The following is a 26929-nucleotide window of genomic DNA, read 5'->3' as shown; positions in this document are numbered from 1 at the left end:
TCAATTCTCTTGCTCCTAAATGGAGGTCAGGCAATGAATACACTGTATGTGTTTGGTTTGAATTCCCTTTATCCCTATGATCACAAAGATTTTCTCCTCATAAACTAGGTTGTTTACATCCTACTTATCAGTTCCTCCTACCATTGGCCACCATGAAAAGAGTGCTTGGCTGTGAACCCTCCAATAACTGATACCAGACTTAGATTTCCTTCCTAAGACTCTAGTTTTAAGACTTGAGAGAAACTGCCAGGGGACTTGAAAGGAAATGATCCCTTGCTTTGCAAGAGGTATAATTTTGAATTAATTTTCAGTACATCCCAAATATCCACCATTTTAGGTCTGCCCTAGTTAAAATCTCTGGTAATTTTCTCTGTCTTAAACAGGAGCAAAATCAGCACCCAAAGCTCAGTTTAGCTTTGCTGGCCACATTTACTGTTTATGACCAGCAGACATAAAGGGCAATAATCCATAAGGTGTTACCTGTATTTAACCTGTCAAAACTTTCTAAAGATTTTAAGGTCGTTCTTAACTGATGATACATGTTTGCTATAGGGACAATGAGTTTTCATAAACCTATAATGTAGCTAAGGGCAATTCCATTGATGGGCAACAAAATCCTCCAAATTATGTGGGAGAAGCAGAAAGCATGTTTTGATTAAAAATTAAACGATTAGTTTATAAATTGATAATTTAAGAGTTGTAGAACATGGAAATATAACTAACCTACCAAACATGGAGCAGTGATGAATATTTCTGTAATGTGGCACTGTGAAGCAGCTTTACTAGAACTTGGTACAAGGGCTGTGCTGTTGGAGTTGGAGATCTGTGAGGCTTGACACTCCTTAGTGCCTAATGAAGGCACCTGGAGAATTGGTGATGGCCAAAGAAAATGTCCACTGTAAAGAGTTTATCCTTTTTCTCAGGTACTTGCTAGGAAGGAAGATGTTGGTTGGAGGAGGAGATTTATCTTGTCTAACTGTGGAAGAGGTTCCTTCTGGAAAGGGTGCTTTCATTTCTTTCTTTTACCCCATGCGATCTAACTGACCATGGACAGCTGTTCACTTACTTCCCTGTACTTTTGTAGTATGAAGTAAGGAATATTTTTATTATTTCTACAGGGACTTATTGAAATATTGACATATTAATATGGGAGTTCTAATGTCCCCTTTCCTTACTCTTTGACATACATATGCAGTGGTTTGCAAAGGGGTGGGAGAAGACTTTGCTGCTTTAATTCTACTCCAGGAATAAGACAACTCAGGTGTCTTGGGATTATGAATTAAAAATTGATTGATCAAACTTCCTTGCTCTGTCATACCTGGGTCAAATCCCCTAAAACCTGGGGCAATTTCTACACTGCCCATTTCCACACCTGCCATATACATTGGACTATGTATATATTGCACAAAAGCATGCAGCATAAGACAAACGGTGCTACTTCTGTGCCATCTATCATTTCAGTTTAGTTCTGTATTCCATAGAGACTCCTTTTAAAATAGGAAGAATCTTATAAATTAATTTCTCATCTACTGCTAAATTACAAAAGTCTGAAGAACAAACAGACTGTGGCATTTTATATTCTCTAGGCAGCACTACTTACCATCCCCAGAAATATCATTTCCTCTTCTCTCATTTTCTCTGTTTTCTTGCGCTGGATATATCCACGCCAAACCTGAATTGTAAACAAAACACTAATGAGATAAATGGGCCTTGTTACAGCTTCCTTTACTATGGCAGACACAGGAAAAAACAAATAGAGGAAGGAAACACACAATATACAATTGAAACTATTACTCTTTAACAGGTTGCCATCTGCTATTTTTTTTAAAAACAAATGCCGAGGTTTGTTATCCCCTCACACTGGTGTGTCTAGCTTCTAAAGACAACAATATCAGGGTTTCAAAAAACGTTTAGATTTAAGATTTAGACCGAGCTTCTGTTCTCATCATGCTGAATTGTCTGAATTCTTCATGCATAGGGACTTCTGGAATTTAGCAGTGATTTCCCTTTGTCATCTTTTCAAGAAACTCTTTCCCTGGAGATCACAGGGATGAATTCTCCGAGAGGCACTGGATTCCAAAGGGATGCCAGAAAGAGCAACTGAGGTCATAAAAATCAGAATGGGAAAACAACATGTAGGTTGTAAAGTCATCCTGCAGTGCCAGTGCAGGACTGTTTCTATTGATCTCACATCGAGGGTCCTGTCTCATTTTGTTATGTGGCTTAAATGATGTATTTCACCTTGCTAGACACCCTCAAAGGTTTCATTTCAGCATGCTTCCCATCCTACGAGCTGTGTTTCTGTCTACTGCTGTTCTTCTGAACAAAACATTGTCATTTGGTTCCGCCAGAACTGTTATTAAATCAAGAGATTTCACCTTTTGAATGCAAGTGGCAGCATCATCTGGGTTTGGACCCATCTGGTCCTGAACCTTAGTTTGTCTTTCACTCCTCTCTTCAAGGTAAATTTGCTTCATGAATGCTGCTCGACAGCGGCCTTGGCGAGCCCGTTCTGCAACTTGGATCACTTTAATGGCTTCTTCAAATGTCATGGCCTTGAGAGGTTTCTTCAATAGTACAGCCAAAAAGGAATGGACAAAAGAAAGTATTAGTTGTGTGTTTTGTTAATTGCCTACCTCAGTTAGCAAACAAAACAACCAATGAACTTGTGAAAACTTTCTAAAATAAAAACGCCTGTCACAAAAAGCAGAGACTTCTGTTTCAGTGCTATCCTGCAGTATCTTAGAAGTTTGATATCTTGAAAGATGTGTTTTTCTGAGGACCTTCAGGAGAAAGTTAACCTGACATGTTGACATTTGCCAAGGAAAGCCTGATGCTATATATAGTGGGAAACAAGAACGGCTCTATGTGGCTTACACATGCTGCTGAAATTTATCCATTTGAGAAAAAAGACAAAAAGAGCCATAGGGCTTTGTCCTACTAAAAGAATTTCCTAGGCTGTTGAATGTTTTCCTTTTACTTTTCTGAAGGGATGGCCTTCTGGATGTGCTGCTGGGGCCCCAGCTCTCTTGCCGGATGGAAGGACAGGCTGTTCCGAGTCAGCCCAGCCCAAGTAGAAGAGACTTAGGGAAAAACATATCAGAACAATGCAGCTGGAGAGAGGGACTCCCCCTTCTCACTCCTCAGAACTCTTGTTAACCCCTCACATTCCCCATAGAAAAGCTGAATTATTGTTCTTTCTTGACGTTAATCTCCCTATTGGAGATAGTTCATATTTGATGCTTCTATATATATTGTGTGGAGCTCGCTATACTACAGTTTCAGCAGGGCTTTCTGTAACAAAATTACACAGAAGGACAAATGATCTGCAGAGCAGGCTCCTCTGAACTCCACTGTTTTTTATTTATGTTAGGCTGCTTGTAACAGCACTGCCATGGACACTGAAGAATAGTGGTCTGTTAGACAGCAGCTCAGATTTCCTGAGTGTACATGGCTTGCTAGGATGCATGCAGAAGTGCTAACAACTCTCTAGCAACCTCAGCACTGATTGAACTGGAAGTGCAGCACAGGGCACTAGACCCATACTGCGTGAGGTTATTTTATTCATGTTTATCGAATTCTGCACCTCACTTGTGGCATCCTGATAAGGGAGGCCTGGACCCTGACAGAGCCTGAAGTGCAAGAGGCTGGTGCTCCCGGGTGAGATGGCTGTACACTACATAGTCCCATCTGTAACGGGTGCCACACTCAAAAGGGGTGAGGGCAGAACTGTGGGAAACAAAAAGACTTCAAGATGTACTGTGCCGAAACAGAGGATCCCCACAGACCAACATCAGACTACTTGAAGAGCAGAGAATTAACCCAGAGATTTACTGTGGAGGCCGAGAGGACTGCAGCTGCCCATTAAAGTAATCTAGCAGAGAGCCTGTGCTCTGTCTCTGCAGTCTGCCTCTGTCTGGTGCTGTTTCTTTCCCTGGGAACCTTCCCTTCATTGCTTTGTGGGATCACGACACAGACTTCCCCCACCAGCACAATTACTGGTGGAGAATTCGTCGGTTGGGGCAGTACAGCAGTTTGACTAAGTGGTCTGATCAGGACTGCCTCCTATGGCTATAACATCTATGAATCTAAGTCATCCAGACATGTAGGCACAGTTGTTTGTTTCAAGGAGTTAGCAACAACTGCTCGTAGGCAATGCGCCATTTCCAAAAGGTCAAAAGTATATCAAATCCAGAGCAGTCTTCACTGGAGTGCTCATGTACTTCCCTGTAATGACTTTTGCTCTGCCAAAACTCAATTTTCTACTCCTCCTAGCAGCTGCAGCTCTGTAGCTGTACAGAAGAGACTGCAGTCATTGTTCAGAAGTTATAAACAACTGTGCTCATCTGAACTATGAGTTTTGCCCGTTCCAGTTGGGAATCCTGGCTCAGTAACACTTAAGTCCAACTTGATTTCAGTAGGACTAATTGCGTGATGAGAGTTACCTAGACAAATAAAGCACCTACTACCTTGGTCAAAGTGCTGCCCTTTCTCTGACACTCTCACGCATAAAGCACAGTCAATTCATTTCAGTCTTAGCCAGCCTCAAGATGTGACTGGATATTGTTAGACAGGAAAACTTAATGTTACTTTCTATTTGTGCCTTATCTGTAAACAGACTTTTACTTCCTAACTGCGCTGAAAGTACTTTTCACTTCATTGGCTCGTGTGTTCAGACAGGTGTGACTATAAACTAAAAAAGGTAAGCACGTTATTATGTAGGTATGTGGTACACTTACCTGTGTTTGCAATCCAGCATTTAGCAAAATCTGGTCAAGGATTTTTTCCCTCTGCTGCAGGACTTCCACATTTTCTTTAATGAAATACCTTGGGATAGGTATTTCTATGTCTTCCTAGATGAAGAAGTAGTCATGAGATGCTTTGTAGAACTGCATTAAAATCACATTATTTATTAATTGAACACCTTTACAAAGCAATTAAATTGGACTGAGATTGTTGAATATTTTGGAGTGCTGGGGAATTTGACCTCTGTAACAGCTGCTGAGCTGTTGCTTTGCAATTACTTAAGGCCTAATTCAACAAAAACAAATAAATCAACCCAGTTTCTGAACCATGGCAGCCCAGAAATCTTTCTTTTTATAATGGCTCAATTATATTATCAAACTGTTAAAATATTTGGCAGGGTTTCTGGAAATTTAAACATGATTTCCACTAAATTGAATACCTCTAGTTGTATGATCATCCCACTTATTTTTTTAATCAACATGAAAAAAAGATCCTTTCTTTTGCATTTTTTTAACCGTTACAAGTAACCAAAGCACAGTTCTGTCTGTCTGTGACTGTGATATCTAAGTCACCTCTCAAAATCAGGCACGATTAGAAGCTGCTGTATTTACTTGTTTCCATCATTAAAAAGTTGTAACTGATTCACGTCTACCAATTCTTCTGTAGAATTTCACTCGTTGAAAAATGGAAAAAGACACAGACAGGCAGACAAAAAAGCTCCCTAAAAGTTAAGATGCTGTGAAGTGACATAACCTGTTCTTTGTATTGTAGTGATGACTGGAGACAATTCTTCAAGAATAATTACTGTCAAGGATATTTCTCTGAGGGGGGGGGAATGTGTCTTCATAGGTCTGGTTCGCAGGTGCCACGTTCCCTATATACTGTTTCAGGAATATTCAGAATATCTACTCAAGCAAATGATTTACCCAGAAGGATAGAAGGAGGGAGTAGAGAGACAGAGAGTAGTTACCCTGTCATGTTACTCATGAGGAATTGCACAATCAAGTTACGTGATAATTTGTCCCCGGGTATATGTGGACACTTGGTCCTTTTGCCCAAGGAGCCTAAGACAGGTACAAGACCTGATGCCGAGCTATGGGTGCTCTCTGTTTTGTCTGCTATGAAAACTGGTGGGTTTGACCTGCTCAGAGAGACCTCTGGCTTGGTCCTTTGTAGCCTCAATGCCAGCTTTGCTGTGGACAGATACCAAGGAGAAAAGTGCTGGCTGTAAAGAAGAAGCACCGCTCCTGCCTTGACACGGGCGCACGGTAAATGTGCTGCTTGTGAACTCTAAGGCCTTCTAATTTTTAAAGTAAGAATCTGCAGGGAAGGCTGTGGCCAATGAAAACAGCCCCTGTGAACTGCCAGCTTAAATATTTCATTACTAATTCCCTCAGCTGCACACTGTAAAGACTGGGACATCCCTTTTATGGCAGTATAAGAAAGCTTCCAAGTAGGACTGTGCTTATCCCTGTTGATTTTATCAACGAAGAGTTCTGGTCTGCTAAAGTTTCTATTTGTCTTAAGCTCCCTGTTTGTACCTTCCAACATCCTTGATTGTTGATGGAAATGATTATACTTTGTACTTCACGAGTGCAAATCGCTCTGGGATGGATTACAAATCTGGATGCCTTTAGGTATAAGAAATCAAGTGGTTTGTCTGGACACCCTCGCACAGGATGAGAAGGCTTTTATGCAGTCAGGTAGCAGCACAAGACAGCATAGATGAGTATCTCTGATGTCTAACCTGGGCTTTAATTACAAATGATTTTGGATTGTGACTTTTACTGACTGTAAAGATGAGATCAAAGCCATAATACTGGGGCTGGAAGGGGTGGGGAGTAGGGAGCCTGCTTCTCTTCATAATCTCTTTTTGGGGCCCAGCATTGAAAAGTTAGGCTTGTGATGTTTATCCTCAAGTCAAATTTGTAGCTTTTTAGCCACTCCCAGCTCCACATGGGATTTGTGTATCCAAATACCTTTACAATTACCCCAGGAAATGGAGTGACTGAGTGTTGGAAGGCAACCTTACAAAAACATGAGGCACAGAACTAAAGAAAGATGAAGCCTGGACTTACAGTGACATAGTAAAATGTATGCAGTATCATTCCATAAGATATAAAACGAGACTACTCTGTTGTGTTCGCTGCTTACAATCATGCTGGATTTTAGCCCGTGATAATACAGTGAAAGGAAGGACTAGAGATATCCTTCCTGGGCACATACTTTAAGAAACAGAAGTTATTTCTCAAGTATGGGACAGCAGTTTTGTTTTGTAACTGAGAACATGCTATTATTTTATAAAAAACCCCATGGATATGTATGCCTATCTACTATGGAAAATAATGTTTTCTTTGAAAAAGCCTGGTATCTCTTCAGTAACTTTTTTTTTGTAGTAGGTAGGTATGTCATGCCTTCTCAATTTTAAGGCGTGGTGCAGGAATTTGAACTTATGCTTGTTTTTGAATAGATGTCAAGCACGGCTTCAAACTTGCCAACTTTTTGCTGCAGGTGGATTTACTGATAAGTCATGAAAACAGCAGTGCTTAATGATTTAGAAATATGATTTGAAGGATGAATTTCCCCGGAGATGTGTTTATACTCTCTAGTATGCCTTCTCATAGTTTAAAATAGTTCTCTGCTGGAATTAATGTAGAAAGTAAAGTGCTGGTGAAAATTAATGGCAATTACCATCCTAAATTTGCAGAGTGAAATAGATATGCAATTGCAAACAGACACGTGTTTGCAAATCTCAAAATAATGCTATAATGATATTAGGTATGATATTTATCTCACGTTATAGCCGAGATCCTGAAAAAAGCAGAAACTTAAAACTCCAACTCTTTTCCTTTAGAAAAGCAGCAGAACCTGAATCCGACAATAGGTGGAGCTGTCTGCGAGACAAGCAACCAGTTTTTCGCGGCTAAGCTTTCATACAGCTTTTAGAGCTCAGCTTCAAGACTGCCTTAATGTCATATCCATCTGGTTTCGCGGGCTGTCTGTCAGGGGACTGCTGTTACAGCAGGCAGTCCTGAACCCCGGAGGTTGAACATGCTCCCAGCGCCCACCTCCTTTATAATACAAGATTGTCTCAGTTTTCTCATTTTAGTAGTGTGTTGTACTACAAACTAGTGGACCGGGCTATGCAACTTTTAACGTTAACTGTAACCTCTGGAAGAGGCCAGGCTGACTCAACGATGCAAAGGGCAGACTGAAGCAGACTGTACTTTAGTTACTAGTTGCCCATCTTCTGTCTGAACCCACGTTAAAATCAGGCAGAGTCAAGCTGCTGACATTAATAGTGAATCTGCCTAGGTCATTACGACTTCATGTTAGGACTCGTGCACGAGAAAGATCCACAGAGCCTGTGCTGTTACGGAGAAGCAGAAATGCAACATAATGATCAAGCAGATCAGCTTTTAAAATCTTGCTCCAATATCTAATGCTCATCATAAATCAAATATACTCTGATCTTTAATAAAAACGACATAATTACTGATCACCTGGTACACTAGTGGACATGCACAAAGCTAAATCACTTGGTGGAACTTCACAGCCCACAAGTGAATGTGACTGTCCTTAAAATACAGGATAGGCAAAGTTCCCATGAATTTTCTCCTAATAGGGGTAGACCTACCGGGAGAAGCTTTAGATCTTCCAGGATGTTATCAATGTAATGAAACTCCGAGTTCTCCAGCCTCACCATCTCTTTTTTCATCTCCAGGATCCGGCCCATCACACCATCCAGCACTTGCCGAATCACCGTCCGTTTCTGCCGGTGAACGAGCTGGTCGTGGGCCGTCTCCAAGTTACGGAAGATTTGCATGTATTTGATGTAGGAGGTGACTAACATCTTGAATACTTTCACGGGGTCCTTCTCTGGCTGGAGGAACTCTTCTCTTTCTCTCTGGAGCTGGATGTCGAGTTCTTTCTGGGCATCTGTCCACACCTTATTGTAAGTGCTAATTGAAAAGCAGAGACCATGTTAACTCAACATGAAAGTAAGAGTTAGCACACAGTGATGACGGGGCTCTGTGTGTGTGGACTTCTCAAAAAAGCAAGCCTGGAAATGTGAGCCATTATATTTATGAAGAGATTTTAACTACAATGCATTTTAAAAAGCCATTAGCAGAAATTTATCTTTTTGATTGTTTTAAAAATAAAAATCTTAAAATGCTGGCTAATTAATGAAAGCTTAAAAGTTAAAACTTCTTTTACCTCATCTTTAACATATGCTTGAAGCTGCAACCCTGATAGCATCATGGGTTTCATTCAGTTATGCTAACTGAGACGACAATTTAATAGAAAAGGTGTCTTCCCCCCTCCAAGCCCTTGTGATAGCAGAAGGTCTCTCTTAGGTCTTTCCAGGTTTGGGATGAGAAGCAACTGATGTTTCTAAAGCATGTGTTGCTTTTCTGCCTTTCTGAAGTGGTTGCTCAGAGCTCATTGTAGGGTGAAGGCTGTATTGGTGCTAATGCTCGAGCGCAGTTGTGGGCACTATTTTGAATGTGAAGCGAGGGAAATAATTTATGGCAGCAACTGCTGCACTCCAAGCTAAACGTCTGGCCCAGTAGCTAGAGGATTATGTGACACTGAAGATGTCACCTAAGGCCAGCTATATTTCCAGAAATGATAATGCTGTTTACTTGGTAGTTTTTGTAGGAATAGGTGGAGCTCTGATGTATGGACTGGCTGTCACCGGCTTTTCATGGTAAAAGCAGACCAGCAGCAGAATATTGTGGGAAATCATCCTAAGGGAGCAAGAAATGGCCTCTGGGCAACGAGACTTTTATTCAGAGAACAGCTCAAACAGCAGGTTTGTCAGTGAAAGGTGCTAACATCTGTGCTAGTGAAAGACCCTTTTAGGTCCTGTTCTGCTTTGTAACCTCTCTGCCAGACGGAGACTCTCTCTTGGGAGTGACAGGCGTCAAAAAATCTTATGTCTTTGAAAATGCTTCTCTACCAGCAGAGCTAAGGAGTTTCTTCTGCACTGAGACTCAGTTATGCTGGGGGAAAAACAGCTGATTCACATTGTCAGGTTTGCAGGAGGAGGGGAGAACAGTGGGCTAAGGTAACGGGGGAAGCTGACTTTTGTTTCTTAGACCTAGAAGTAAAGGCCATTGGCCTCAAAAGTGCAATCTAGTCCCATCCACGTGCTTAGCCAAGCTATTACTTGCTGTTCCTAGAGCCTCTCCAAGAAGGATGAAGACAGTAAAAGGCCCTGCCTCCATTAGATGAGCTTTCAGAGCAGACCTCTTGCTGATCTGAGCAGCATTAAGGGGAGTGCTTGTGTATTAATTTTGACAAGAAAGCTGGGCAGCTCTTAGCATTGCTCATTCTTGATAAGAACTGCCTAAATTGGAGCTCTCTCAGTTGATCTAATCATTCCCAGAGTACAGAATGACCCCAGGCTTGTGCTGGGACCAGTGGAGTGAACAGGACAAACTCCAGCCCACAAGTGCTCTGAGCATGGGGTGTGTGCTGCATGTCCAGGATGCTGACAGGGCTGCTGGGACTCCCTGCAGCAGTCAGCAAAACCACCAACAATCCGAACCCTGCTATTGAATTTGCACCATTAACTTTTTAAAGTGCATATTATACTTTTCAGCTGACCTGGGTTTCTGCAGGATGCAGCTGGTCTTGCTTTTCCTAATGCCTCTGCAGCCCACCCAGGTCTTTCCCCTTCCTTTTTTCCTACTTCATTTACATCCCATTGCACCACCCAAATCACTCAATTGCAGCAATTAACCCAGGTGCAGGAGATAAACAAAATAAAACTAGCACTATGGAGAAGATTGGCACAAACAAGACCAGCATTAGCTTTGACCTGACAGCTCTGCCAGTTGATCAATGAGAGTTTTGTACACTTCCTCTGAAGTCAGGACACGGAAGAACGTATACTGGGGTGAGGTTCACGGGGTTTTCCAGCCCAGAAGGAAACAACGTGGTATTGTACTTACTTAGCTGTGCCTACTCACAGACCATTCGATAATGGGGAGGTTATAAATCTTTGAGGAAGCCTAGCCCTGGAGGTTGTCCACACAACCATGCCCCTGATTTATGAACAGTGGGTATCCTCGGGCTAGAGCGTTTTGGATGCAGGCTATTGCATGGAGAAAACAGATTGTACTGCAGTGAGAACCGACTCCACGATTGCCCACTCCAGTTTACAATAATCTCCCTTTCTGCCTCCTCTGACTGAGGAATGTCAAGTGGTTCCTCCTGCTGAGCCAGCTAATATCCAGTTTCTTTTTATATTCTGAATGACTTTTTGAGGGAGGAGGGGGACAGAGTGCTCTAGCCCTTTAGAGCACGTTAACATAAGGCAATATAGATGGAACATAATTGCTTCCATAAAGCATTAGTTTATCAGATAAGCGTTGAGATGATTGCAAGCACGTTGCTGTGGGTCAGATGTTAAGACTACGGGTATTATGGTGTGTTTGTAGCTTTTGCAGCAGCAATGTTCTGTGTAAATGAGGGCAAAAGAAGGGATAGGCCCACTGGAAAATGAAGCGTTGAAGGAAAAGACTGATGTGGAACTCCTCAATTTTTAGTGGTGATAAGCTGATAGCTCCTGTGTACCTGTTGCAGTCAGGATGACTGACACCTCGGGGGGACCTGGCCCTAGGGCTTCAGTTTATGAGGCACGTGATGAGGAACAGCAGATACTTGGTAACTGGACAATGCGAGCAGAAACGTGATTTGAGTGTTTCTTTGGTTCACTCTGATTAAAAACGTACACAGCCATTTGTTTTTCCTCCCCAAAATGGGATTAAAATAATTATTTCAGGTTTTACTAGTGTCCAAAGGGGAGCCCTTCTGGACTAGTTTGGCGGATCAGATGTGCTTGGTGTTTATAGACCTCTCTGGGGGACTTGGCAGAGCTGCTATGATCCTGAGGAGCCATTCAGCTTTGAAGACAAACTTGTTCAAGGGTAGTCAGGAGTAGTAACGCATGTCCTCAAGGTTACGCGTTAAAAGCAAAGGCCAGGACTGACTCTCCTTGCCTGTTAATCAGACAGCATGCAACCCCTAAGTCCGTATTTGCTGGGTCTCCCTTTGAGGGAGTTTACAACTTAATGCAAAAGTGCTTCTACACACCGAAGGGGGAGTACAACAAAGCCTTGAATGCGCTGGCTTTTTATTTACTGTTACTGGTTCATCTCAGAGGCCTGCTCCCGTTCTGTAATGGGTAGGTTGTGAGCTGTATCCATGCCCAAGGATGATACTTGCATCTGAATTAGATTAGATTGGAGCATCTAACTAGCCTCCTAATGCAGGTAACCTGCAGGACTGAGCATAATTTTCCCACTCAAGGCATGAGATTATTAAATCCTGGAAAAGAAGTCTGTCTCTTGATCTCTGCGTGCATATAGCAGTATAAGTAATGCTGCAAATTGTCATAGCAACTACAAAATAGGAGCGTTGTGGGGAAAATAAGCAATGCTGTAATGGGATGAGGAAAAAACACATAAAGTGACTTAACTCCATAGCCCCTAGAGTGCTTTCTGGCAGCTTACAGCTAGGAGGGAAGGTCAAGGCTTTACCTCCTGACTGATGTCCCTTCTCTTCACTCCCACAAAGTAGAAACAGAGCCTAAACAAGGGCTAAGAAGACTTTTTTGCCATAGCACGAATTCTAGTTTGAATGTCACTTGTATTGCTCAACGTAAAGCCTGATCTGCTTATTTAAAGTGAAGCTTTATGTTCGTCTGTTCAGGTTATAAAGAGCTGTTTAAAATCCTGCCAAATTATGCATTGCCTCATTTTAATATTCCAGGGCCCTCTAACTCTGCATGTTTGCTTGACCTCTCTCCTCTTACATTTAGAAAAAATGTGTTGGTTTTGACTACAGCTGAGGTTAGCTTCTTGATGGTGTTGAACTGGTTTTGAGACTTAAGCACGCCCTTCTTGGAAGGATTTGTGCTGAGCATGCAAACTGTCCCTCAGTCCACTCTTGAGTCAGTAGTGGAATCCGGCATCAGTGGGGTTACTTCTGTGTGTGTGGTTCTTCTTTTTCCTCTCGAAGTGTCTTGGTGTTTCTACTTAGCTGCCAAAGAGAATGCTATTTCTGTTATTCCAGGACATGGCACAGTTTGCACTCCAAGCTGTGACTGTCTTTGTATATGGGCTGAACCCAGGCTTCTTTGATGCCTGGATTTTCTGGGCTGTCCTCCGAGGGCAGAAATACCTCTCACTTTCACATGCCAACCATGTAAATGCAGAGTGTAGTACTGCATGGGCCCTACTGTTTTATTCTGATGGACACGTGTAAAGAGATGGAAGGGAAAACAACTGACTGACTTGGTCCAGCTCTCTTCACCTAATATGGCAACTGCCATAAATGAGTGCTAAATTGTGTGTGTTTTAAAACAGTTTGGAAGCACCTATGCTGCCAGTGCAAACTATCTGCATTTCTTCTTTCTCAGAAGATGAGATTGGGCTGTCTTGGGTCATCTAACGGGGAATGGAGAAAGCACCAGCAGGGCTTGTGAGAGCGAGGGATTTGGAGCTGGGCTGCAGCAGGGCTCCGTGTGCCGGAGCAGGGCTCCTGCAGGCACAAGGAGCCCAGCACATATTCACCACCATGCAGATGGAGCCAACGGTCACGGAGCAGACCAGAAGAGTCTGAGACATGTGTCTAACGACAAGGAAGTGTGTGCAGGGGCCAGTCCTGAGGGTCTCCTAGAGATACTTGGGGCCTGACAGGTCAGCCATTGTGCTAAGCGCTGGGCAAACACGGGGGAGGGAAACCCTGCCCTGCAGCCTCTGTAAAATAAAGAAACAAGAGACAAAGGTTGGGAGGGGAAAGTGAGGCCCCGAGAGGAAAAGGGGCTTGCACAAATGCTGCTGCTTTTCTTTTTCTAAAAATCACTAGACTTAAAATGACTGCTGGCTTATTCAGGTCACCAGAGTTACCTGTTCCCCCACTACAACCTGCTCAGGTGTTGCGTGGTGATTGCTGGGATAAATATACTATAGAAGTAGACCACTCTTTTCTTTTTTGGCTTATTACAGACAAAACCTTTTTGGGAGTGGAGAGGTGCAGATAGAAACAAAGATCGGTTTGGTCTTATGACACAACCAAATGGACTGAAAGGTTGGCTGAATCAATTCCTGTTTTAGAAGCCTTTAGCCTGCAGTCTGGAGCAGTGAAGACTCACGCCTCTGAGCTTTGTCAGGCCCGCCTTCCTCCTAAAATAAGATTAGGTTTACAATTATGCCAAACTTCTTAGTTGATGGTGAATGTAACGCTGCCAGATTACTTTTAAGCGTGCTTGCTTTAGCCATGGTGCTTTACAGAGTCTGAAGCATCCGGGGAAAATAAAGGAAAAACCTCAATAGGCTTTGGTTGTGACAGGGGAAGAAAACATACAGCCTGCTGGCATTGTTAGTGGGAACAGCTCTATGCTTCGGTCATCTCCAATTTCAGTCTTTGGTACTATGACAGAAAGTGAATAGGGGATAAAAGATTTTTGTGGCATAAATGAAATGAGAAACTGCAGGGAAGGTGAGGAAACCTGTTTCATGAAGCAGAGGTGGCAACACCACACCTCAGCAGGTCTTGAGCACCCGCTCTAGCCAAACTAACAAGGCTGATTAGAAAAATAGCTGTTCTCTTACAGAACATTGCAAAGCGATTAAGGTGTGGGAGATGTTATTTGAGGCTGAACTTTGCTGTAGCAGGCTCCAAGGGCCATCCTTTTGTCCATCAGGCTGCAGCTCCTGCCTGGGCTGGAGGCTGCCCTTTGCTTTGAGGTAAGGAGGAGAGCAGCAGCCTCTTCTCCTCTGCAAGCAGTGTTCCTCCTGGCCAGGGAAGTGTGAAAGGATGGGGAAGGAGAGCTTTGGCAACTTAAATCCAATTGCTGTGTAGCACTGCTGCAGCAGATACTGTAGTGAGCTCTTTGCTGAGAGATGGATAGCCAGAAACAGGCCAGAGCTGAGAAGACCCTACCCACTCAAGCTCCAAACAGCATTTGCCCATACCACATGCCCATGCCACAGGGTGTGGAAATGAAGTTTATTTTAGCATTAACCATTCCATGTGTCTAATTTTCTTTTATTTTTTTCTTCATTACAAAAGGAAAGAGCAATTGCCTGTCCAGCTGCCTACAGTTGCATGCATAAAGGGCAAATGCAGTGTCTGGGTGCTGCTCTACCTCTGCTAGGATCAGGAAGCCTTAAGCTTGAAGTTAAAAATGTCGACTCAGTTTCTTGAAACCTGAAGCCTCTTCTTTCACTGTTTGCTAGCACAAGTGCTGCTCGGATATTTCCACTGGCAATGCTTTTTCCCGAAGGAGACAACGTACAAGTAATGCACGAGATCCTTCCCTACCTGCTCATTAAGGATGAAGGAAGGCAAGGGAAGGAGTTGCAGCTTTGAGCCTTCATTGTGATCATTTTGATTCTGTCTCTCTTTTCCGGCTATAAAATAAGCAGGATGACATGCTAGTGCTCACCGTGGTGGAAAGAGGGGCAAAGATGTATCCGTGAATGCTTGGGAGATGTACGAGAGAGAACATGCCAAGAATGCCCAGGAGGAGGCTAATAATTGTGGCGTTTGGATGGAATTTGAAGAATACAGCCTGGGGCCACATGCTGAATGAGGGGATAAAAAGAAATATTCAACAACAGCCCAATCACTGAATGAGGCTGGGGCCCCGTGGGAAGAAAATAGGATATGATCACAACATAAGAAATTGCATCGCAACACAACCATGTGAAGTAGGGGAAAGAAGAGAGGATTAAAAGTTGTACTGACGTTTTCTTACATTTTGGTTTCATAAACTTGATCTTCTTTAGCTGAGCTCTGGGGACATAATATAAAATACGTAGCTCCCTTTGGTTGTTTCTGTCAGAAGCAGAAGAGGAAGGTGCTAAAGATCTTGTCTTAGATCAATATTTAACCACTGAATTAATATATGTTCTATTTGTGATATGAGATTAAATTTTAAAGCTTTTTGACTGTTTAAAGCTCCTTGGTGGCAGTGGTGAATGTCTTGGAGCTGATTAAGACCTGGTAGACATGGTAGCAGTGCCAAGACTCAGCTTTGAATGTGTCTGGACTAGGACTGTCAGGGCAAGTGAAGAAATTACTGGTCAAGATCCTGCAGGTCAAGTAAATGGTAAACAAATTCATGAAAGAGGAGGAAATGCAGCAGGAAAACATAAATGCAAAAACATCTATGTAAATTTCCTGTTCAGTGTCTGGAACAGAATGTACATCTATATGCAAACGCTGAGGTTTGAGTACTTTAGGAAGTGCAATACGTCCAGGACTTCTTAATCAACCCTACAGCAAATGTAACGGGTATGTTCTCTCACAAGCGCTACAACTGTCCACAGAAAATGTCAAGCACGTCTGGACATGCTGACTTTTCTTTTGGCCAGCTGCTGGAACTTACTGACCCTAAGAGAATACAGCTGAGTGCTTTCTGAGTGTCCTGTCTCTATTCTGATACAAAGTTTACTAAAGCAGTGGAATAACACGCTTCCGTGAGCTTCAGACCACACCTCTGTTAAAATCCCTGGGCCTTGAAAATGCTGAATGTGCCTCATAAACTGACTGGAAATACTGAAATCCCGGCCACGCAAACTGTGCTGCAAAAGTTGCCGGGCTGTGGTGTGAGACAACTGCCCTGTGCACACTTAGTATGTCTAGCATGTCCAACTGGCTGCACGGGACGCGTGCAACTTCTGTGTGTAGCAGCTGTTCTTCCAGATGTCTAAAAAGCAGCTGTTTACCTCAAGCTCAAAAGCAGCTATGTGCTGTGTAGCATTTCTATACAGCACACAGGATGTGATGGTGGAGTACTGAAGAATCAGTATTACAGACTTGGCTGTGACTTACTGATGTGCCTACCTCTGTAGGATGGAGTCTGTCTTATATATGACATGGCAAGATTGGCAGCCACCCCTATTCCCAGCCAAATAAGGTGGTAGCCCTTAAAATATTTTTGACCAAAGTACCAAAGTTCTTTCTCATAAACTCCATGCATTATTAGCTCTTTGCTTCACTGCCTCCAAGTAAGACAGTCTGTTACAAGACATTTTTGTCACGTCGCTTTTAAAATACTTTTAATTTAGCATGATTTATGGTACACAGCCAGGATAATCTCACTACATACAATCATCTAACAGTAGCCTCAGTAACTTAGCTGTACCTTGCGAAACAAGATAGCCTAGGAGAAAAGGAAAGTGTGCTCTTATTTTGTAACTACTGGCATTGATTGCAACTCAGCTCTGTGCCAGAGGGGAAAGCACAAAGCTGTAAACATTAAGATAAAATTTTTATGGATTTGTCAGCACTGTCAGCCCCAACCATTTAAAAAAATCATTAAATTAAGCCTTTAAGGCCATATATTTTTAGGTAAGAATTTTGTACTTTTTACTTTTCTGATGGTTTGGGGGCATTTTTGATTCATGTTTTCTTCTGGGTTTTAAAACAAATATTTCCTTTTTAAAAGGAATGCTGAGATTCTCAGGTGATAACCTAAATCCCGCTGCTGGGACAATAAAGAAAAGCACAAACTGTCCAGAAAACTTGTTACACTGAAGTGTAGGATATAGTAAACAAAACTGTCCAGCCCACTGCTTAACTCAAGCTCCATAGATGCAGTGGTTGATGAACTGGTGTATATTCAGACAAAGGCCTGGACTAGCCTAGCTATAAATGCCGTGCTGTGCACAGCTACAGAGTGACCATAGTTAAGTGAGCCAAGGAGCATCAGTGTCAAGTTGGAGTCCCTTATCTCGTTTGGAAACAGAACAGTTTGTATTTTTGTCATGTGGTGTGGAGATGTAGATCTTCACCTGGATTTGCTGTTCGGTGCTGGCTAGAGCTGTCAGAGGGCCCTGTCTCAAAATTCAACTGAAGGGAGCCGAAGAGTTGAAGCACAAGTATTTTCCAGCTATACTCAACTTAATTCCTTTTGTGCTAATATAGTTTAAAAAAGAGCCGTGATTCAGACACTCTGTAGGAATGAGAGAATCTGAGATGACTTTCCTTGGAAGACGTCAAACACTCTTGTTTTGTTTTTGTTTTTGTTTTTTTAATCTTTTAAACAATGTGATTTAGGTACCTACCCATTACTTTGTGAACTTCCTTTAACTGAGTTGCCATGCCAGTGCAAGACATGATTAGTGCTATTACAAGCCAACCCCACACAGGATTAGCCAGGGACATAACCAAGCCTTCCTCACATTTACAGCTGCTGGACACTATGCTGGATCTGTGTCCCTGGACAGAGCCCCCAGGCAGTCTCTGATGGGCCCTTGGTGGTGATTTTCTTCATTCCTCTCTGCTCACCCTTCTCTCCTGAGCCAAGGAGCGAGGACATGGAAGCTGCCTGGCTGGAAGGCAGTAGAGCTGGTGGTGATACCTAGGCGGGCCTGCAACTGCATTGAGGAAAGAAAGCTGGGTTAGAGGAAACCCAACGTGGAGGTGACCAAGAGGGTTGCTCTAGTTCTGAGGCTGGAAGGGTGTTTTAGTGTCTGAGGGGTTTTACCCAGCAATGAGTTGGAGTTTGAAAAGATGATACTGAGCAAAAGAAACATGAAGCTTTGAGGCTGGTACCAGTGATGCCAGGGGAGGAGAAGACCATGGGTAAGTAGCCAGAAGCGACTGTGCTCACAACCTGCTGGGGCAACAGTCTGGATATGGTCAGGTTGGACTGGGTTAGGGCTTGAACATGCAGAAGAAGGAGCAGCAGCAGGCAGCGAATACTGCCTGAGGTTTGTTGTTTTTTTTTTTTTTAAATTTTCCCTTCCCGCCTCCAATGTACTGTTATTGATTGAAACTGAGCAACCCCATCCAGCTCCGAACTGGGACCAAGAGCAGCCCCAAACTGGGCTGTGCCCAGGGTTTTCTACTGCTGGACCTGGAAGCTGAGGGATAATGTGATGAAAGACGCTCACTATTAGGTTTTCAACTGTGTAGCTCAGCAATAATAATGCTTTCTTATTATGGGGGCTTGGTATCTTAGTAATATTTCTGGAGAAATGAGTATGGCTCCTTGCAGGCACTTTGATCCAACGCCATCATCAGTGTCTGGTTATTGTTGCAAATAAACTTTTAAAGCTTTGTGCTGTGCTGAAAGCATGAGGAGTTCATTACAGATTAAAATAATATGTGCAAATTTTGGTCTGTAAGAGAGGAAAAAGTTTTTCGGTGTTTTTTTTTTTTTTTTTTTTTTTTTTTTTCCAAGCCGAAAAAGGCCAAGCGCATGAGTAGGAATAATATTAATATTGGCCTGAACAGGGCTGAGGTGATCCGATTACTTTGAGGGGATGAATCCCGCCTTCTTCACTCCCCCCCCCCCCCCCCCCCTTGGGTCCCCGACCCCGCCGCTGCCTCAGGGCAGGCCGCGGCCCGGCGGGAAGGGGCGCCCGGGCCTCGCACCACCGGCCCAGGCCCGGCGGAACCAGTTGTACCGCGCTTCTACCGGCAGCCGTTTTCCTCTGGAGCTCGGGGGAGAGAGAGGGTGGTGTGTATGTATATATATATATATATATATATATTTTTTTTTTTTTTTTTTTTTTAACCGCCTTAAACAAGATTTTCGCCCGGGCACCTGCGGCCCCTCGCCCCGCCTGGCCCCCGCGCCCCGCGCTACTCACGCCTGAGACATGGCGAGGCGCCGCGGAGCCGCTCCTCCGCCCCGACACCACCGGCCCCGAGGCCGCCGCGGAGCCCGGCCCGGCCCGGCCCGGCCCGGCCCGGCCGGCGGCTCCTCACCGGCCGCCCTCCGCGGGCCCCGCCGTTACCGCGGAGACGGGGCGGGCGGGACGCGGAGGCCATCCCCCCCGCGGCTTCCGGGCCTGACCGGGGGAGAAAGTGAGCTTTTCCTTTATTTTTCTTTATTATTTCCCATGATTTCTTTCCCTTTATTTCGTTCCCTTTATTTCCCTCCTTTTATTTCCCTTTATTTTTCTGTATTTCCCTTTACTTTTCTGTATTTCCCTTTACTTTTCTGTATTTCCCTTTTCTTTTCTGTATTTCCCTTTACTTTTCTGTATTTCCCTTTATTTCTTCCCAAGCGCTTGTCCCACTTGCATTCCTGTTCTTCCTCAATTTTTTCTTTACGCTTTCCCCCCAGGTACCTATCAAAGCAAGTTTCTAGTGGTTTTCCATTCCCTTGCCACTTAAAACCCAGTTTATTATTATTATTATTATTTTTCCCCTCCTTGCACCAGCTGGACACCTGCCTCCTGTGTTGTACTTCATCAGTTGCATCCCCAAACCGAGCACATTCATATGCTGGGGAGGCTGGGAAGCAAGTGCTGAGGCTGTGGACATCTCTCTCCATCCCACTTATTAGTGTTATGTCACTCCTAGCAGGATTTTCCTTTTTTTTTTTTTTTTTTCTTCCATTAAAAAAAAAGGCAATGGGGGAAACCAGGGGCATGTTGCAATACAGCCTGTAAAATCACACCTGTAGTTTCTGAGCCCTGGTTTGGTAGGAGGCTGGCTTTGAGGGTGATACAGCTGTTTTGCCTTCTTGTAAATGATGTCTAGCCAGTAGTGAAGGTGAAGTTTTTAAAAAATAGTTGCTTTAATGTATTGCCTGTGTGCAGAGTGGGAAGTATCCATTGCAGAACAATAAAAGGTTCCTTCTTTAAGAGAAGAAAAAAAATCAAAGCTAGTGAGACAGAATTACAGCACATCACATTTTTTTGGGGGGAAAAAATGCACTCCTTCTCAGAGCAGGTGAAGAAGAAAGAAAGAAGTTTGGGACAATGAGTGTTTTGCCAGCGGTTGTATTTTTTTGCCATAAATCTCAATGTCTGTGTTCCTTTGCTCCCCCACCTTGAAGCCCTAGCTCATATAATTAGGTGAGACTCTTGGCTATCGAGTTTTTGAAATAAAGTTCCTAGCCCCCGTGGTTTTGGAGGAAAAGCTTAAAAATGTGAACCTCGAAAGATCAAAACCATAATAAAAAACATCAAAGGCATATTATTTTTTGAGCTGGATGATGGCTATGCCGATTGCATGATTTCTTTTGGTGTACTGGATTGGTGGGGTTTTTCAGGAGTAAGTGCACTTGAGTACCTGTTGCTTTTTCTTTGGAGGGGATGGCATCAGAAAATGGTGTAAAATTGGCTTGTAATTAGCTGTGTTAATATCAAAGTGCTTCTCTGTGCTAGTGTGGCTTACATCAGAAACTTGTCTGCTTCCTTTCAGTGCCTGATTTTCATCCATCTGCAGGTCGGAGGGGGTCTCAAAAGCAGTAACTAACTTGTGTTTTGTTCTTATTTAATACCTTAACCAAGTCTTCACAGCCTGAATGGGAACCTCACATTTTTATTTCCATTATTGTGGGCATTTGTACATCACTTCTTTTTGCCAAACTATTTTTTTTCAGCCAAGAGTTTTACCTGCAGAGTCCCAACAGTACTGTTTCCACCAGTGCGTGTAGTTTTAAGCACCGATTTGGCTGTAACTCCTAAGCAGTATACCTTTTGCCATAGACTTCAAGCTACTGTTCCCAAATCTCCAAGAAAAAGGGAGTAATGCTTGCAATTTAATAAGTAAATTCGGGAATTGGAGTTGGAATAGAAAACTACTTTCAGTCTTTTGTTCTGCAATGCATCTCTCAAAAATAGCTCCTGTAATTAATAGCTAAGCAACCTATTGCATGTGTTTGAAACAAAAAAAGGAAGCTTTCTGAAGCAATTGAAATGAGAGCAACTAGATTGCTTGATATGATGTGGGTGTTAATTATTAATCTGAATTTACTGCCCTCTGTTAGCACCTTGGTGTCACAGTGCAAAGGATGGTCTTTGTTGTTCTGGAAACTATATTAAAGATAAAGTAATGTCCACTGCTCACTCCTCCCTCCCCCTACCGCCCCCCCCCCCCCCAAAAAAAAAAAAAAGTTGGATGAATTCAAACATCTTCCTTCTAAAAATGGGTAATTATGCTACAAAAAAGTGATGGGTGTGAGAGCATGCAGGGAGCCTGGGCACAAGCTGAGAGTCTTTTTATTTTCATCAGTTTGTAGGGAATTTGGAAAAAAAAAATAATTGTGTTGCTGATAAAAGTCATGCAGTAAAATGAATTATAAAATAAGCAGAGTTGATTTTTTTTTTTCATGGGAAAGGAGCCTGCTTTGTAGCTGAAATGGGAGTGGTGTATGACTGAGAATAAGTAATCGGTTTAGCCTAAGAAAATAGACATAAACAAGAGAAACTGGGGAATGTGAGATGTTCTGGTTTGTTGTAGATTTCCAGTTGAATCCTTGAGCTTTCAAGTATTTTGAAGTGAGAGGACGCAGGTCGGCTTGGGCTGTTGGGACAGTTGCTATCCACAAAGGACTGCCCTGTGATGTATTTTCTGCTGTGGCTGTGTCTTTTGCTTCAGGTTCGGCACAGCTGCTCTCCATCCCCACCTCCAACTTTCTTCTCTTTTCCTTTATTTTCCTTCTTGTCTCTTCCTCTGGAGCATTGCAGCCGAGGTCCAGCAGACCATCGATGGTCGGTCAACACCATGAAGTATCTCAGTCTTTCCAGTCTGGGATCACACACCTCTGATAATCCCGACAGGCACCAAACCATCTGAGATCTCTAGGTACCATCAGAGGTTAAAGGGATTTGTAGTTGTTATTCCACACGTTGTACGTCTTTTGTACAGCATTGAGAGCGACTTCCTCATCCAGATCGTGTTGCATTAAAAAATAAAACTGTGTTACTTAATCTATCCAGCAGGAATAGGTGATGGGTTTTATAGAGCGTGTTCATTTTGGCATCTGTAATTCCTTAGGCTCTTGCAAACACGAGCTTAAAAGTTCTGCTGCCTTGGAAACTAGGTGCCATCATTTTTCAAAAAAGTCTTTTATTATGAGCTTAAGAGGCGACTAGTGAGCTTACAAGGGGATAACATATAAAACTGGAGGACCTTGTTCCTCTAAATGCAGGTCCCTGGCAAAGAGCTTAGTGCACCTGTCTCTTGCTGAGTAAGGGCTTAAGTAAGGCAAGGAACATAATAGGAAAAATGTTCTGCCTTTGCAACTTGTATTTCAAAGCACTTACAAAGGTCTGGATTGTCCCTCAAGGCACAGGATGGAAGGCGGAGTGTTTTTTTTTATTTGTGTGTTGCTGGCCCCAAGAGCGTGCAGAAGGAGAGGCTGTGGGTCAGGGCTTTCTCCGTCACACGGGATGGGTGAGCTGGAGCTTTGGGCCACCACTTGAGAGTCAGGGATCCTGTTGCTTGTTTGGCCATGGGGACAGGCGTGAAGGGTCTGTGCTGCACCTCCCCGGGGTGTGGGATGTTATATGGTCTAGGAGGCACCTCCTGCTGACATGAGGGGTTGTCGAAGGGGCCCGTTTGCGTGCTACTAATGGGCTGGATGAAGCGGGTTGTGAAGAAGTGCCGGGAGGGTGGATTTTGCTGGATGTCTCACGCTGAAAAACCCCCTTGCTCCATAGTTCTACCCCGGCGTGCCAGTGTCCCCTTCATCCTGGAGAGCTCGGCAGAGGAGCTCTCCTGCAAGGGGCAGTGGCTGTGGCAGCACTTACAGCAGGGCAGCTGTCCCCAGATTGGTGACCTGATTGCAGTTGAGTTGCACGGCAGACCCGTGGGTCGAGGAAAGTGAGAAGCAGGACATCTGACGGGCAAGGCTGGGGAGATGTTGCTCAGGGCTTACTTGCAGATGGGTATTTGGTTTTCCTTTAGGTTTGGGTTAAAGTGTGTAAGGGAGCTCTGTGTGGCTCTTCGCTGCAAGCTTGGGGACTGAGGTCTGCCTTGTGGCTTCAGTGCTGGCTTCCAGCTCATGCTGACACCCAGCAGGGATGTCTCTGCCAGCTGTGCTGCGCTGACCAGTTCATTTAGCCTCACGATCAGTCACTGAGCTATTTTGCCAGTTAATATTAACTACTGGACCTACAGGAGGTTTGCTGCTTACTTCAAGGCTAAGTGAAGGGGATTTGTCGGCAGTCAGGTCTATTAGACTTTGATATAGCACCAGCATGTTCATCAGGCCTGAGCGTGGTGCATGGAGGAGGAGGATTGGAGCAGAATTAGAAGGTATAAAGTTCAAATCTAATTTGAAGAATTTTCCCTCTATCACTTAAATGTGGGAAATGTTCCTGTGGTTTCAGGTATAAAATGTCATACTTCATAAGGAGCGTGCGTTTTAAATCTCAGCCAGATATTAAATGCCATGCCACACTCCACTTCTCTCTTTGTTAAAAAGTAAAACCCCAAATCATCTCTCCTGAAATAATGTTGTTCGATAAAATTAAAGCTTTCAAGAGAAGCTGGTTCAAACAGCATCAGCTCTCTATCGCTAGGAAGCATCAGGGAGTGTATTGATATTATTCTGTATTTATTATTCTGTATTGACAATTGTTCACTGGTGTTCAGCTATTTAATTATCTAGGATGCTGTATTTAAAGATGCCTACCAGCATTAAATCTTACAGTCAATACAGATTGACAATTAACGTGCACCAGATGTTTTTTTTTTTGGTGAGAAAGAAACAGAAAAAGGGATTGGACTCAGGCTTCTGGCAATTTTCCAAGTAATTTGTTAGCAGAGGTTTTAGAAAACAGGTTGACTTGAACATTTGGCTTCAACTAGCAAATTTTTAATAAATTAATGCGAATACTGTGTCAAGCTTTAGTCACTTAAGAGAGTAAAGGTTGCTTCTGTATTATTCTGCAAAACAAATAGTGGAAATAAGTAGCGTTTCTTTTGGTTGTGTAATGTGAAGATATCTTCAGCATTGCATGTGAAATGGCACTGCTGGACAGACAGTTCAGTTCTTTTAAGATGTACAGATCCTCTAACCATTTACTCACTTTATAGGCTCACCAGTCAGCAGTTTAAAATATTGTATGTGCTTCTCCTATGATTTTGATGGACAAATGACAAAAAAGTTGCCTGTTAATACTGGCTATGTGTGCACATTAATCACTGAAAACTTCAAAAATTCTCCTGTTTTTAAGCAAACGAGAAGAAAACACTAGACAATATAAGCTGCTATCTGCTCCTTTTGATTGCAGTGAGATTTTAGCTGACCTGAGCCCCCGTGTCCCAGGCTGTGGTAAGTGGGCAGGAGGTTTGGTGGGACCAGCCTGCCGGGGAGCCCTGGCTTGGTGAGAACTCAGAACAGCAAAGTGCCACTTGCTTTCCTTGGTGGGAATGGGACGAAGATGTTGGTCTCTGATGTGGTCAGTTTGTATGCGTGCTGTTTGATGGTCTTTCTCTTAATGGGGGAAAAAAAAAAAAAAAACAACAAACCACGACAAACAGCTGTGAGGCATTATCATGAATTTATGGGGCAGCAGTCTTGGCTTCAGCTGTCCTACTCAGTGGATAAGACATAGAGGCTGTTGGAAGGTCCTTGGCGCTCGAGCTGGGAAGCTGATGTTTCTGAGGATGACCAGGGTAGAGAAGACCATGAGTTAAGGGGCAGAGCAGGCAGCTCAACCCTTCAGGGGTCAAGTCTGGATGTGGAAGATCCCCTTCCAGACCCACTGTGTGATTGAAGGGAAGCATTTGAGCTCTGGGACTTGATGTCTTCAAAGCCAGCAACTGAGAGTGACTTGGGTCTAAAGGAGAAGGGGGATGTTAGCCATCTGCTTTAGCAGTTCATTGCCCAGAAGAGAAGTTAATCTGTTATTCGTGCACGTAGGCTGTTGTTTCATTGTGTTTTGTTTTCTTTTCCCTCCCACTCTCCAGTAAAGCACCTGTTGAGTTAATCCTCTTTGCTTTTGAGTTGAATCAAAGAAGTCAAAGTCCCTGGGCGGCTGAGCAGCTCAGCTCTCATTTCCCCAGGTTTCTGTGCAGGGACTCTAGCTGGTGTGTTTTGAAGGCTTCCAGAAGCAAAACTATTAAAGCAGGGAAGAGGGGATACGAGGGAAGGGGGTACTTAATTTTGCTGGACATAAGGATGACTGGAGTCATGAAATGTTAGCCTGGAAGGGGGAGATACCTTGGAGCTTTCCCAAGTTGTTCTTGAAGATGGTGAGAAATGTTCTAGAGGTTCCATTTTGGTGCATCTCCAATGAGAACTTATTTGATTTAAAAAAAAAAAAAAAAAGCCTCTTACTAAATCAGATGCATCCTTCTTCCTTTGTGCTGAAAAGTTAAAAGAAAGCAGAACAAAATGTCAGTAGAAAGGAACCCCAAAATACGGTGATTTTGTAGGGAGCCACGAGCCATCATCTGTTGAAATTTGGTGGCAACCTTTGATTCTGCAAACGTGCTGGATGCATCGTGTATTCGCTTTTCTAACTCTAAAAGCTGGGCAGCCAGTGCTGCCTATCGAGGGAAGGAGGTTCCTCCAGAGGGTTTCTGGGGAGAGGACCCTCTGTGTCTTCTCTAAATTCTGGAAGAGCCTCTCTTGTTCTGCTCGCCATCAGGATCCAACCTTTAAGACTAAGATGGATGAGCAATTTCCACGATCCCTCCCCCATAATTGCCCGTCTCTCTGTGTTTAGGCGCTAGGGACGTTGTATCCAGTAAGTGGGGATTCAGTTTCCATCTGGAGTGTCCCAGAGTGAGTTAGCTCAAGTGATGTGGTTTGCAGGAATGAAGCAAAACCAACAACTTCTGTCCAGTTAATTCAGTAGTGACAGCAAGAGCTCAAGGGTTAATAATGTCCCACCTAGAGCCGAAGGAACAGTACAAGCCAAGCGCCTGGCTGTCCTTGCCTTCCACGTTGCACATGCGTCACTTCTGCGTGGAAACGAGTGTGAAACTACTTCTTATTCTCTTCCCCTCCTCCTGGTTCAACTTCTCGCTCTATAAATAAACAGTGCAGTGTGAGAGAAAAATGAATAACAAGGGGCTGTCGTTTTTTAGGTGCCTGTGGCAGGATGTTTTCTTGATTATCCTGTTTCTTGTAAACACCGCGATGGCTTTTGTAGCCCAGATGTAGAGGCAGCCCGGGTTCATTGTTCGAACACCTGCTGTCCTTTCAAACGGACCCAGCGCAGCCCATTGATAAAATTCAGACTCAGAAACCTGCAGCACTGGGCTGAGCTCCTGTAGATAGCTCCCAAAAAAAAAAAAAAAAAAAAAAATCCTTGAGGATCTGACATCCGCCCTGTTGTGTTTTTTTTTTTTTCCCATTATATTTGATTGGGAGGGGAAGGGAAGCTCAAGATTATTTTTCTTCCCCTGCTCTTGTTCTCACAATAGCAATAAAAACAATACTCTCTGGCTTTGAGGTGGT

The 26929-nt window shown here is 43.5% G+C and overlaps 1 protein-coding gene across 1 annotated transcript in view; it reads right to left on the bottom strand.

Annotated features, from left to right (window-relative positions):
* The window catches only part of IQCA1 (IQ motif containing with AAA domain 1), a 112289-nt gene extending 92807 nt beyond the window's left edge, over positions 1–19482 (bottom strand). Inside the window, exons 1-5 of the mRNA XM_033001308.2 lie at positions 19368–19482; positions 8384–8708; positions 4740–4853; positions 2379–2567; positions 1601–1672 (exon numbers count right to left, since the gene is read on the bottom strand). Coding sequence (XP_032857199.1) covers positions 1601–1672; positions 2379–2567; positions 4740–4853; positions 8384–8708; positions 19368–19378 — 711 coding nt within the window. The 5' untranslated portion in view covers positions 19379–19482. The remainder of the gene's footprint in view (positions 1–1600; positions 1673–2378; positions 2568–4739; positions 4854–8383; positions 8709–19367) is intronic.
* Between the last annotated feature and the right edge of the window lie 7447 nt (positions 19483–26929).

Source organism: Tyto alba, unplaced genomic scaffold, assembly GCF_018691265.1.
Source record: "Tyto alba isolate M040663 unplaced genomic scaffold, T.alba_DEE_v4.0 Super-Scaffold_7, whole genome shotgun sequence".
In the NCBI taxonomy this organism is placed as follows: domain Eukaryota; kingdom Metazoa; phylum Chordata; class Aves; order Strigiformes; family Tytonidae; genus Tyto; species Tyto alba.
Note: the sequence above shows the minus strand (reverse complement) of the source record. Positions and strands in the feature narration are given on the sequence as shown.